This window comes from Anabrus simplex, chromosome 5 (genome assembly GCF_040414725.1).
Source record: "Anabrus simplex isolate iqAnaSimp1 chromosome 5, ASM4041472v1, whole genome shotgun sequence".
Classification (NCBI taxonomy): Eukaryota; Metazoa; Arthropoda; class Insecta; order Orthoptera; family Tettigoniidae; genus Anabrus; species Anabrus simplex.
In genome coordinates, this window is record NC_090269.1 from 341,045,488 (window position 1) to 341,060,810 (window position 15,323).

The 15,323-nt window shown below is 40.0% G+C and overlaps 1 protein-coding gene across 4 annotated transcripts in view; it reads right to left on the minus strand.

Moving 5' to 3' along the window:
* LOC136874084 (platelet binding protein GspB) overlaps window positions 1-15,323 on the minus strand; it is a 636,502-nt gene that overhangs the window by 60,998 nt on the left and 560,181 nt on the right. For all 4 annotated transcript variants that reach the window (XM_067147621.2, XM_068227653.1, XM_067147622.2 and 1 more), the window contains exon 13: window positions 12,907-13,153. In XM_067147621.2, the coding sequence (XP_067003722.2) occupies window positions 12,907-13,153 (247 nt within the window). The remainder of the gene's footprint in view (window positions 1-12,906; window positions 13,154-15,323) is intronic.

The window sequence follows — 15,323 nt, forward strand, 5'->3', positions numbered from 1 at the left end:
ATGAGGGAGAAAGGATTCATGACCTGAGGAGTGTACCTCCTTTAACCTATGGTTGGTTTCTGATACTCTGTTGATGTTAATGTGTGTTACGATGCCGTGGGGGTTGGTTTTGGAAATGACTTCGGGGGTTGCATAATGGTTTCGTCATGAGGTGACTGGGTTCCTCTGGAGTCATTGTGGTAGTTGTTGCTCGGATTATGTTAGGGTGGGTGCACCATGACTTGTTGGCATGTTGTCGAGGATTGTGTTGTATCCTCTAAACTTGTGTGGCGATGCATGTGGACTGATGATCATTGGTGTGGTGTTATGCGGTTGTATTGTTATGCGGCTAGGTTAATATTATTCTGGGGCACTCTGATGAGGTTGTATATCGTCTTTTGAATTGTATCCCAGTATCTTAGTGGAATTGGGAGCGATTCATTCATTGTATCAACAACTCCTTTAGAACTATTGTTTTGGTGAAATGTAACTTCTACTCATCGTGTAGTCTTGGTTCTCCTCCTTGTGATTATTTTTTAGCTGTGTTCCGATGTCATCTTCAGTTTATTTTGAGGCCGTAAAGTTCATTTTAACCAAACTACCTGTCTAGGGTATTTTCTCTGGGGAAATTGATATCTGTTAGTGTCATCATTGTAATATCTCACAGTTCTGAGAATTGCTAAACCTGGGTGAAGTTGTTCTACCACCCTTCTGTCGATGTGGAAGTATGCTGGGCCCATAACCCAGAGGTCCGTGGATCGAAACCACGCTCTGCTACCAAACACTCTCACAACCAAATTAGAAACAGTGAGAGCAGTTTGCACGACCAGCGATCAGAAGCAATAGCAACAACCAAAATTATAATTTGGAAACACCAACTCTGATCCCAAGGTAAGGTCGTCGCAACGCGTGGAAGACTGGACACAACAGGCCAGGCGGAACGATTAAAATTAATTTTATTTATCCTTGACTGAAATAATAATAATAGACTGATTTCAAAGAGAAAACACTTTAATTAAACTAAATTAGTTGAAACACTTCTGACAATGTTTAACACAAAGAAAAAAATGATTAATTGAACCAATTAAGATGATCAACTTTAGAGATCAGGATGAGAGGGGGAAAATAAACTCCTATACTAACATACTAAGGAGATTAACCAATAACCATGAATATAAACTTCCCTTTTTAAGTACTCACCAAGTTTTTTTAGTAGTAATTAAAGGGAATTAATTTGCATTAACAGCAGTCTCTTTCCTTGAGAACTTTTGATTAGGATATTAAATATAAAACAATTTCTAAATGACTACCTCGGAACGTAGGTAAATTAAAAATCGCAATGAAACACGATCGGTTTACAATGTCCAATAAATAAACCAGAAGAAGATAATCAAAGGTAATCCAGAAAACACCCACAAGAAAATAATTCAGGCCCAAATAAAATTAAATATTAATACTTTTAGAGCCTTGGTAAATAAAACTATCAGCACCGATCGAAACAAAACATCCATATACCAGAAGAAAAAAGTATTCTCATATCTATCGACGAATGTTAAATGTTCATACCAACAAGCAACGTCACTCAAGTGTCAAACTCAACAGAGTACATGCCCCCAAAACGTTTACATGAGGCTACCATAGCAACGAATCATGTGACATACGAAAATGTCAGCCCAAAACAATCCGAGTAGTCACTAGAAAATGTTTTCAATTTACCAGCTTACACGAGTATGGTGGTTGTGAGACATACAAGCTAATTATCATAATTTCCGTAAGTTAAACAATGATACACTTAAACCACCAGATAGAGTTTTATAGCAATTACCTGTAAACCAACAACGGTCATTAGGAGCTCCTAGATTCGCTTATATATAGCTTATGAACCATTCGAATTACCTCAAGATGAATATCTAACGGTATTCCACATTTAAAATTTCTTTGAAACCCCAACATAAGAAACAATGGATTACACTGTAATGATTATGACCTGAATTTCCAAATATTTCTGCTAAATTCAAATCTCTTGGAATTTAATTAAATAATTATCTCTTATGGTCATTATACCAAATCAGTTTCCCATTGCTCCTCAATAGTACGTCTTCTTGTTGTATCCATTAATCAGTTCAGACCCGTAGAAGAATAAGATACAAAAAGAATGTCGGAAGATAAGAAAAACAAACCAAACATTTCTGGGCTAATCGCCCGGGTGGCGATTATTCTATCCGGGATCCAATCCAAGCAACATCTACTCTAGTATTCAATTAGTTGCCGTACAATTCAATATTCACCAGCAGAACGTCAGGTAAGAAGCTTCTTTTCTTCAACAACAAATAATGACAACTGAAACTCGACACATCGTAGTACTTGCACACGTTGACGATCGAAAGGCAAGTTCAAATCCATGTATCCAGGTGGCAGCAGCGCACAAGCGGGGCAGTCAGACTAGTGGCCCGGAGGCGCACTATCAGCGAGCACAGAATGAGATAACACATTTTAAAAAGGCCCAGTCCACTCAGTGGACTTCAAATCTCATTAATACATTAGACAGAGCAACTAAATACTTCATGTACCGCATCAAATACTTTAAAATCCATTATACTGGGACATAGAGGACAAAACACGACAGATTGTAGAAAGAAGCGGAACATGCAGGTCTCATGATCAACACAAACAAGACCAAAGAGATGAGGATTAATTCTGATGTCATGACCAGCTTGACAGTCAATAGAATAGATTGAGTCCTTCTTCTACCTTGGAAGAATTAGTTACAATGGGTGGAGGAGCGGAGAAAGATGTTCGAAGCCGTATCCGGAAGGCAAGTGTGGCGTTTGTCTAGCCCTACCCCATGCAGAAGAACAGAAACATATCCAGGAAGACTAAGCTCTGCCTCTTCAACAGCAATGTAAAGTCGATTCTTCTATCCGTCTGTGAAACATGGAAAGTTACAAAACTGATCAACAACCAGCTGGAGATGTTCATTAACACGTTGAGTGCCATACGACCCCATATGGGTACGTGAGAGTAGCCAAGTTTTTGAACTTCACGTCCTCATATGGGGTCGTATGTTCGTTCTAAATCGAGAACTGTGCGAACCCATTTGGGTGCGCAGTAAGTATGTGTTTCGAAGATGTATAAAGTCTCTTCCTGCCATCTGCTGGTCGTCTTTTTAAAGTACGTGCATAGTCCACCTTCCATTTCTCAATTCCAGTTTTGGCGCGACCCCATATGGGTACGTCAAGAGTGCTTTTTAGGGTGACAAAGTCATTGTCTATCTCACGCACGGGTTGTTTATGTAAGTGTGCAGTGCTGTGAGTTTCCTTTTCTTTTTTAAGTCGTTACGAGTAAATCGAGCAGTAAAAGACTTAGTGCAGACTGTCTGGACGATATATCGAACAAGTCGGACAATGATGATGTAGACGAAGTATATAGTTACAGTGATTTTGAACCCAGTATACAGCAAATATCGATCTCGCACGTTCAACTACATTCATGAATTACAGTCTTCAGCACACACTTCCCCACTGTACTCCAGGTTTCCAAGCCAGCTGTTACAACAATTATGACCGTCTTCTATGATATAGTCACTGGTTTCCCATGTGCACAACCAGCGCTGCCAGCTTCTCTTACTCAAATTGAAAGTAATACAAAAAAATTGTATACTTATTCAATATTCCGTTACTACTAATTCTTCTTATAATATTGTTCTGTTACATCCTAAATTACCAAATTCACATGATTTTCACTACTTTATATAACTATATTCTATACGAAAACTTCCTAACCTAAAATCGAAAGATCGTCATTTCCAAACATTTTCTGACTTTAAATCGGAGATCGTACTTTTTAACGGCTCTAGTATGAACAAGATAACATATCTATCATAATCAACAGCATATAACGCGTCCCCGCAAAGGAAAATGTAAGTATGACCGAGCGTCGGGACAGTAACTACTGTATAAGTACGACCCCATATGGGGGCGCGTGTACGTGTACAGTTCGTAATGACCAATACGACCCCATCTGGGGTCGCAATATTTTACCTAATATACATAATAAGTTAACCTAATATATCATAAATACATCCTTATATCAGCGATCATTTGCTTGGTTAAGCCTGTGAACGTTTTGGCACCAGGGAGTAACTCGATGTTATTAGCTCACGGCACTAGACGGCAAGCCTATGAAAATCGGTCTGGCACTCAACGTGTTAATAGATGTCTGCGCTGCATAACAAATGTGAGGTGACCGGACATAATCTCAAATGAAGATCTTTGGACCATGACCAATCAGCAGCCAAATGACATCCAAATCAGGGGGAGGAAAAGGTGCTAGATTGGGCACACATTAAGGAAGTTGGATGGAGCTGTTGAGAGGGCGGTGCTGGAATGGAACCCTCAAGACACCAGAAAGTGAGGTCAGTCCACGAAGACCTGGAAGAAGCCAATCAAAAAGGAAATTGCAGAGGTAGACAAGACCTGGAGTGAAGTTAAGAAAATGGCCAGGAACTGTACTGTGTGGAGAAATTTCACCAAGGCCCTATGCTCCAAAGGGAGCAACAGGAAATAAGTCAAAAGAGGTAAGTTGTTTTACTGATGTTTAGTCCGTATTCTTTAAACCTGCCATTCCAAAGATTTAGTTTCTCCTGCACTTCTGCTTCATCTTCCATGCTGGATTCCTCTTTTGGTTTCAAACCAATCTGATCTTCCATCCCTTACTTGGACACAGCTAAAGCATTTTTGATACAGCATCCTTACTTTACAGGGAAAGTATGCTTTCTTATTACAGGGTGTCCGAGAAGTCTCTCTACCCCTAGTTTCATATTATTATTTTGTTATATTATGGCATGGACAATTGAGTTTGTATAATTGGGGAATTCAATAGTTGTTTTATTGGTATTGGTATCCCTGCTGCTAGCGTTGTTGTCAGTCTCATTTCAGTTGTTAAGTCATGGCGGACGTGAGCAGACAAAGCTACACTGTTGAGGAGCGATGAGTGGCGTGTGTGTGGGTGACGAAAGAGCACATACAGGGCAAACAATGACAGTGATAATGAGTGCATTTAGAGATCGCTTTGGCAAACCCCCACCTCGTAAAGCTACTCTGCTTGATTGGGAGAAACATGCATTTGCTTCAGTCAGTGTCAAAGACAGGCCGCGTAGTGGACGTAAGAAGACGTGGGAAGAAACGTGTGCAGCCGCCGTTCAATCAATTGAGCAGTCTCCATTGAAATCCATTCGTAAAAGAGCAGCTGAACTTCAAGTACCACAGTCATCAATGCATGACCACATTAAAAGAGATTTGAAAATTAAAGGATTTAGGCCGATGCATGTGAACGAATTATCTGACAATGACATGGAGCAACGAGTTGCAGCCTGCCGTGCTTTGTTGGAACAATTCCCAATTGCCGTGTCTCGCTCAAGAGTGTTATTTTCTGATTAATGTGCGATATATCGCAGTTCACATAAGAGGAATGTGGTTTTCTGGTCTAAGGAAAATCCTCATTATGTGCAAGAGTTGGAAAGGAACCCCCCCTCATGTTATGGTATGGGCCGGGATATCATCATGTCACTTGTGCGGACCGTATTTTTTTGATGGGTATTTGAATGGAAAATCTTATTTGCATATGTTACAATCTTGGTTAATACCTCAGCTTCAAGACAATGGAATTATGGGTCATGCGTGGTTACAGCAGGATGGGGCTCCAACACATTTTTCTATTCAGGTGCACGAGTTCCTTGACGAACAATTTCAAGGCCGCTGCATTGGCTGTGGCTCACCAACATCTCCAGCCCCGTTGAAATGGCCACCACGAAGCCCGGACCTTACCACGCCAACAACTCATTATGGGGAATAATCAAGTCCCACGTGACTCAATGTCGGTACACGACTAATGAAGAATTGCGCCAAAGTGCGGAGAAAGCCTTTCGTTTCATAACTCCCGAGATGCTCCCAAAGATGTCAATGAGGACTTGGAAACGGATAGAACTCTGTGTAAGTCATGATGGTGCATATACAGATTACCTTAATTTCATAGTTTTTTTATGTAAGTACTCCACTATAATATGAAACGTGTGAAACTAGGGGTACGGGGACGTCTCGGACACCCTGTATATTAGATCATCATCATCGGTTTGCCCTTCCAGCGAGCTGGGTAGGGTGTTTGAAAATAAGCGCCTTCCAAAGTTGCCTATACAAAAAGATTTTGTTGTCCATGATAGATTCCCAATTCCATCCTCTTCTCTCCACGTCTTCCCTCAGTTTGTCCATCCATCTTCTTCTTGGTCTTCCAGCTGGTCTTCTACCTGTTATTTTCTTTTCCAAATAAGCTCATGGTAACTTTGTGCTATTTATTCATTTAACATGGCCAAACCATTTAAGTCTAGATGGCCTAAGTCTTTCCTCCATCGATTCATTTAGACCTAGGTTAGATCAGACATAATTTTTCACGTTATCAAGTCGTGTCTTTTGGAGGGCAGTTCTAAGGAATTTCATTTCACAGGCATGAATCCTACTGCAATCCTTTGATGTTAGTGTGTAGGTTTCCAGAGAATATGTAAGGATGGGAATGAAATATGACTTGTACAGGGTCATTTTTGTTCTTTGTGGGACCTTCTCATCCCATAGTAGGTGTCTAACGATAACTCTAAAAGTTAGAGCCTTTGGTTACTCTGTTATTTCTATCTCAGCTCTATTATTACTAGCCATTATGCTTCCTATATAACTGAATTGATGTACTACTTCAACTTGATGGTCCTGTATTTTTATGTCGCATATTATGTCCGCTTATTTTCAATGCTACTGTTTTTGATGGGTTGAATTTCATTCCATAATCATCAAACTTCTTACACCATGCATTCAGATTATTTTGCACTCCCTCCTCTGTTTCATCCCATATTGCCACATCATCTGCAAACACCAGAGCCTGAAGATCTTTATTACCGTTTCCTTTTAGTTCCTTTAAAATCCATAACTGCTATGAATAGAAGAGGTGATAAGGCACTTTCCTGTTGTACTCCTTTGGTTGTATTGAACCATTCAGAGTGACCATCTCCAATACTGACACAGCTTTTGCAATTAGTATATAGCATTTGGATCTTCCTAATAAGGTACTCCAGTACACTAAGTTTTCTAAGACTTTTCGAAATAGTTGATCTAGGAACATTATCATACGCCTTTTAAAGGCCCATAAACACAATAATTAGGTCTTTTCCTCTTTCCCAGTGTTTCTCTAACAACATCCTCAAAACAAATATCAGATCTGTTCTGCTTCTTCCAGCCCTAAAGCCATGTTGTTCCTCTAAGATAGGCTCTAGTATATCCCTTACTCTGGCTTCAATGATCTTCTCTATAATTTTAAGGCCGTGTGATAAGAGGATAATGCCTCTGTAATTTTCGCTTTTCCTTCTACTCCCTTTCATAAAGATAGGAACTATCATCCCTTTTGTCCAATCTTCAGGTATTTTGTTATCCTTTATAATTAGTGGTAGTAGTAAGTTCTGTTAATATTGTTATTATTTGAATGTATTATATCATCTGTAATTGGAGAATCAATAACTCTGTTGATGATAAATAAACAAATCAAATATATTGTTCTGAGAACTCTATACAGCCACTGTATTCCTAGTGGACCAGCAGGTTTAATTATGTCAGCTGTAACTTCATCAGCTCCTGCTGACTTACCACTTCTCATCCTATGGAGAACTTGCTCTACTTCTGTTCGTGTAATTGGGATATCTTCCTCTATTGTTTTCTGTCCAACATCCTCAACAGAGATCTCATTAGGGCCATTTAGGAGCTTCTCAAAATACTGTCCCATTGTATCCGCGATATGTTTGATATTGTGAACTACATTCCAATCTGCTGTCTCCAGAGCTGTAATTGCTTCTTTATCTGATCTTTTACTTTTTACTATTCCATATATCATTTTCATGTTCCCTTTACTGTCTTTTTCCAGTTTAGTTGTAAATTATTTCCAACTTTTCTCTTTTTCTTCCTGTACAATTCTCTTGACTTCCAACTTCCTGTATCTATATTCTTTTGCCATTTCCATTTTATTGTTGTCTTCGGTCGCTGTTGATTCTTCTGTCAGACTCGTTTTATTATTTTTCATTATGGCTTCTTTCACTTTATCATTCCAGCAAGATGGTCTTTTCTCTCTAACTTTTCTGCTTGTTCTTCCACATATTTTATCTGCATTACCAACCAGATCTGCCTTAAAATCATTCCATTCTTCATTACCTTTCTTTGTGTCTGTTATTGGTATTTTAGCTCTGATTTCTTAGCTCTTATTATATTAGATATGTTTGTGAAATTACTAACTGATTTAATAGCAGGCAATTTGGGTTTCAGAAAGGTTATTCCAGGATTCCAGCAAGATATAGAAGATATTTTAGATTCAGGAGATCAAATGGACTGTATCACAATTGACCTGAAAATGAAAACCTACAACCTGTTTTCCAGTCAGTGACTGGGTCAGGGATGTAATGAATGAATCAGATATTGGCTATTAGTATGATGGGGTTGCCACTCCCAAAGTGATTTATTAATGGCTGATAGATGCTATGAAATGAGAATGGAAAGTGTTGCTGGAATGAAAGATGACAGGGAAAACCGGAGTACCCGGAGAAAAACCTGTCCCGCCTCCACTTTGTCCAGCACAAATCTCACACGGAGTGACCAGAATTTGAACCGCGGTATCCAACGGTGAGAGGCCAACGCGCTGCCGTATGAGGCACGGAGGCTCACCGCTATTGACCTATCCAAGGCTTTTGATAGGGTCGATTATGGGGGACTGCTTATAAAAATGAGGTCTATTGGACTACATAAAAGAGTGGTTGAATGGGTGGCTAAATTTCTAGAAAACAGAACTCGAAGGATTAGAGTAGATGAAGCATTATCTGATCCTGTAACACTAAATGTAAACTCATATCCTCGTCCTGAGGTGGTGGAGCTCTTTTAATGCACAACCCCAATGGAGGTGAACTGCATATACCATTTTTACCACATGCCATTCTTAAATCTCTCGTAGTACCGTGAATCAAACCCAGGCAGCCAATAGTGCTAACCATTACACTACAGAGGAGGACCCTGTGATGATTAAGAGAGGAGTCCACTAGAGCAGTATTACCTCTATGTTTTCTTATGTATATAAATGATACGAGTAATGAACTGAAACGATAGATAAGGTATTTTTCAGATTATGTTATACTGTATAAAAAAAGTAAATTAGTTACAGGACTGTAAGCAACTTAAAAGTGACCTTGACAATGTTGTAAGATGGATACCAGAAACAATAGTATGAAGGAGGAAAGTTAGATTGTAAGTTTCACCAAGAGGAAAAATTCCTCCCTGTTTTAATTTTCATTACTGTGTTGACAGGGTGAAGGTATCTCATCAGGATAATTGTAAGTACTCTGGTGTTAATCATTATTTTTATCTCCCCTTGTCCAGCTCCTGCCAGGTAGGGGTGTTGATGGCACTTCTCCACAGTTGCCTCTCCTTCCACCACTCGTCTTCAGTAATTGTACTTCAGTCCAATCTTCTTTTTCTTATACTGTTCTTGAAAGAGTCCATCCATCTTGCATTGGGCCTCCCTTTTGCCCTCTTTCCTTCTATCTTAGCCTCCAACACTTGTTTAGTATCCTTCCCTCCTCCATCCTTATAACATGTCCAAACCATCTCAATTTATTCTTCTTATCACTCAGTTTTTCTACCCCTATCTCTTCTCTTCTTACTCTGTCTCTCCTTGTCTTCCCCCTACCATACTTCTCAGGAGCAGGCAGCAGGTGGGGACCCTCTTTGGAGGCAGCCCTGCCCAGGGAGTGGCGCCCCTGCCTATGTGAGTCCCAAAGCACACTGGTCCAGTGCGTAGCATCTGGTATAGGTCCCAGCTCAGGATTATGAGCAATGACCTCAATGGAATCTACAGCAGAGAAGATAGACTTTGTAATGGTGGAGATTGTGGAAGAGGCAGCCAGTACTTTGAGAATAGTATGAGTACACTATTCATCAGCAGTGTTTGTTTCCCATGTTAGGGGCAGCTGCAAGGGCATCTGTTCCCCATGTAAGGGGCAGCCTGAATAATTGCTGGCAGTAACTCAAAAATGCCTCTGGGAATGGCGAACCCATTGTACAATAGACTAAAATGAGTGGCAGTCTTTATCAGCCTCGGAAAAGGTACTCTGGTGTTAATATAAGGAAAAATCTTCATTGTGGTAATCATGTTAACGAAGTTGTAAATAAAGTTTACAGATCTCTTCATAATGATTATGACAGTATTTAAGGGTTGTAGAAAGGATGTTTCGTCTTTGCTGGCGGGACCTAGTGTTTACAGTGCACTATGTCTTCTGGTATAGACTAGAGCAATTTTGTTACTTTCATTGACCTGTCTCAGTCTTATCCTTGGCTTTGACAATGTGAAAGTGACTGAGGTATGAGCAATGCTAGTAATGCCATTCCTTATGCAGTTAGTCTTTGCTATGAATGGTGTGAAAATGTTCATAGGGTCTGTTGATGCACACATTTCAGTGGGCTTGGCAGACTGATATGTAATAGCAACTTCTGGCTCAGTGAGGAAAGCAACAGGAAACCACCTCACTCCTCATTTCCCTAGTACTCTTCAGTGATACCTAGACCATCTATGATAGCTGATGGCAGAGCTGTTAAGGATTCAACCAGCCTTAGGGCTGAGGTGTGAACATAGTAAGGATGTAAAGGAGAGGGTGTATAAGACTGTGGTAAGACACTTATTAGAGAAGGGTTCTAGTGTATGGTACCCATGCCAGGATTACTTGGTACGAGAACTGGAAAAGATGCAATGGACAGCAGCAAGATTTGTTGTAGGTGATTCCGATAAAAGAGTAGTTATAAAAATGTCGCAAACTTTTGGGCTGGGAAGACTTGGGAGTAAGGAGATGAGCTGCTTGACTAAGTGGGATGTTCCTAGCTGCAATGGAAAAATGGAGTGGAATGACAGGAGACTTTTTTTAAAATATTTGTTTCACGTCGCACCAATACAGGTAAGTCTTATGGTGACGATGGGATAGGAAAGGCCTAGGAATGGGAAGGACGCGGCCGTGGCCTTAATTAAGGTACAACCCCGGCATTTGCCTGGTGTGAAAATGGGAAACCACGGAAAACCATCTTCAGAGCTGCTGACAGTGGAGTTCGAACCCACTAACTACCGGATGCAAGCTCACAACTGCGCGCCCCTAACCGCACAGCCAACTCGCCCGGTGACAGGAGACTATCATGCACAAGTGGAGCTTTTCAAGGTAGGAAAGATCATAACATGAAGATAAAGCTGGAATTCGAGGACAAATTAGAGCAAATATTCATTTAAAGGAAGAGGAATTAGAGAATGGAATAATTTATCATACAAAATGTTTAATAAATTTCCAAGATCTTTGAAATCCTGTAACACATTGGCGACCGGCCCCAGAGATCTCCGTAGTACTGCGACCGGCGGTTGTTGACAGGCTCTGGAGATCTCCGCTTTTACGCACGGGTATCGTTTGTAGCTTGTTGTGCTATCAGTTGACTATAATTTTAACTACTTTCAATCATGTCATGGAGTAAACGGATCACAGATTTTAGTGTTGATGTATTTTTTTATTGTACAATCTTTGTAGCCATGGAAACTTCGTATATACACGGGTGTTCTTACACGCCGAGAATCATCATACAAGATGGCGCGCCCATGGCAATGTGCGCTATAAGATGACAATCTATTTCAATTTTGATATGCAGATTCATTATCTGATAGGCCCTGAGAATTCTCGTAGTTTCTCAGCTGACAGTAGGTGATGGGCTACGAGAATTCTCCCTTTTATGCACATTGTATTTTCTTGATTACTGATGAAATTGTGGGCAAGATTACGAGTTCTAAATGGTGTAGTCATGGAATATAAATTATTCCTGCATCTTTCTTTCTTTAAACCTTCATGTATTTAACAGAATAATGTCGGATATATAGAGCTATTCCATGGAGCACCCGTGCAGATGTCAACAGGACGCGGTGTATTCAGTTGCAGACGGCTACCGATAACTGCGATTATGTACAACCGGTTATAATAGGTATCAGTTGCTGATGGCTATCGATAATTGTGATTAATTATGGACAGACCGGTTATAATAGGTACTGAGTAACAGTGAATTGGATATTCTAATGATTAACGGCTAACAGTAAACGGGAAGTAGCCGTAAAGAGAAATCCTTGCATACTTGAAAACAATGAGTATACGAATGGCAAAAATACGGCATTCAGACTACAATGTGCTCAGAAAGACTATAGAATGGAGCTACAAATGGTATCGCTTTGAAACGTATTACAACGTACAGTCTACAAAGCAACCTAGTGAGTACACGTTTCAAGTTTGAGGTCGATATCTTGAATACATTTCGAGTTACAGTAGTTTGAGTGCAGCAGTGTAATTTCTTTCTTGGGGGCTAGAACTATCCGGTCTGCATGGGATAGCAGCCTCTGTTCGGTGCCCGTCGTTAATGTGTTAAGAAAGAAAAGACTACGTAATCAACAGATAGGAAATCTACCACCTGGGCAATAGTCCTAATGCAGATCAATAATGACAGACTGAATGAAGCTTGGTTAGCAGTTCATAGAAACAATAACTTGTGGAATAAAAGTTGTTTCTCAACAAAGGACAAACAATTACAAGAACGATGTTAAAAATTCAAGAAAACATTTTGAGATTCCAGAAGTTTAAAAATTTGGAAATTTTAAGAGATTTATCTAGAGCAGTTTTGAAACTCACTCTCCAATTCTGTAGCAGCCCCAATAATACGCAATCAAAAGATGGTTCAATTCAAGGAGAGCAGGCTTAATGTTAAGGTGAGGCTCTAAATTGTAATATTAGATATTCAACATCATGAGCATATTTCTAACAGCAATGTTGTTATAAAAGTTACTTGCCATTCTCTTGAGGAACAAATATTTCAATGGTATCTTCCGCAGTTGCTTTCTGTCGCATTGCCTTTCGACGTTCTTCCATCATTTTGCGACGAGATTCTTCTCTAGCTTTGCGGGCAGCTTCACTGGCTTTCCTCTGTTCATCAGAAGCAGCTGGTTTGGTAACAGTTCGTTTACTAACACTGCGGCGCTTTGATGCAGATGGTGTACTTCTATTACCATCCACAGTATCCTTACTAACTTGTGGTTCCTGCAGAAGAACAACAGAAGTCTCAAAACAAAGATACATATATAAATTTAAATTTTCAATGCACACTGTTAGAGATTAAGGCGCCTATACCAAAGCTATATATACAACTAGCTTAGTGGTTCTTACTTCTAAATGGCTTACATTAAAACTACTCAACACAAATTCATCACTATCACGTTTCTCTTACCCTCATCAAATATTTTTAAGAACTTATTCTCATCCATTTTTTGCATGGGCCCACAAACCTAACCAATTACGATGTACTGATCCATCCCTTGTAATCATTCTTAAATTATCGAATTACAAACCCTCCTGTCATTTGCACCATTTCTATTACCCAGCATTCTCACTGCATTCTCGTTTGTTCCTTACAGTTTATCATGTTGAAGCCAAGTTCTGACTTGGGCTGTGTGAATCATTTGTTCATCCCATGCGATGCACAAGTTGGGCATGTTTCCTGTGTTGTCTGTGTGTATGATGAGAACTCAAGTTTGGGTTACAATGGACATCTTCACGGTCTTTTCTCTTTGAGGCTGTTTTCTGTGTCACCATGTGTCGACCACCTAAGAATTATTAGGAAATACAAGACGAGTGATATTGCACGGCAAGATAATCTTGTGTTATCTAGACTGAAGGTTACAAGGGAGAGATCACTGCATGACCCTGCCCAGGAAAACAATTAGATCTATTGTGATGCCCCCATGGGCATAGGGAGAAATTCAGCGTCAGCACATTCTACTCCTGTTGAACAACACCAAGGGGCCGGCTTAACGTCACCATATGACTGTTAAAAAACCATCAACAGCATCAATATGCCCTCACTCCATACGAACACTAAGGAGAGGTTTGGAAATGAAACTAGACTTTTTGCATGCAACTTAGTTCTTAGGAACTGAATACCACTACCTATCCTACCCTGCCGGCCAATATTCTGATGGAGTTTTTCCTTTCTTTCCCACTAATGGCACTCTAACTGGCTAATCATGGTGCCATACCATAGAGAATTGACACCTCAACGATCATGGCCACCAGTCGGGCTATGCTATCTACAGTAAAATTTCTTTCGTACGTTTCACACTTATACATTTTCTACACTTACACAGTTTTCCTTCAGCGGTCCTGCCAAAATTTGATACATATTATAGCAAATTATTTCATGAACATGTCTTTCATTTATATAATTTTTTATATGTTTATATGTTTACGATGGTTTCTGTCTTCAAAATTGCAAGAAATGTTCTAAGCACAAACTTTTTCCTGAAAATCATCCCTCGACGTGCACAATGGGTAGCGGGAGCAATCTTGAAGCTATTTTCAAGCAAAATTTGTAAAATACCAAACCAAACTTGCATCAAGCCTTTGTGTTTTGAGCTTTATTTGTGATTAGCAGCAAAAGTAATGAACATGAAGAGGAAGTGCAGTACGATTGCTGAAAAAAAAAGTATTTTGGATGTAGTGAAGGAAAACGGCAACATGAAACAAGCAGAAGTTGCAAAGAAAATGGGATTGCTCCGTCTACCTTAAATTCGGTAGATTAAGGTAGCAGAAATTGAAGAAAGTCTGAGTGTTAGGCGTTATGACAAATAAGATGACCCACATTCAAGGTGGAATATAAGAATGTCTGGAAGATTGTTTATTACAGTGGTTCAGGCAACATAGGGCAGGAGGCATTCCAATCAGCGAACCAAATCTTTGCGAAAAGGCAAGTGAACTGACAATTGGACTTGGTGTAAAGATTTTTCTGCTCTGTCAGGCTGGCTACACAAATTTACGGTTAGGCACATTATTGGCAGTCACAATGTGTATGGGGAAAGCAGAAGTCTCAATGCAGAGAATGTGCAAGATTGACAAGGGTTTTTTTTTTTCTTTGCTATTTGCTTCATGTCGCACCGACACATATGTCTTATGGCGACGATGGGATAGGAAAGGCCTAGGAATTGGAAGGAAGCGGCCGTGGCCTTAATTAAGATACAGCCCCGGCATTTGCCTGGTGTGAAAATGGGAAACACAGAAAACCATCCTCAGGGCTGCTGGCATACATACATTATCATTATAGACTGTTATGCCTTTCAGCGTTCAGTCTGCAAGCCTCTGAGAATTTACTAAACGTCGCCACAATCCTCGATTTGCAACTAGTGTTGTGGCCTCATTTAGTTCTATGCCTCTTATC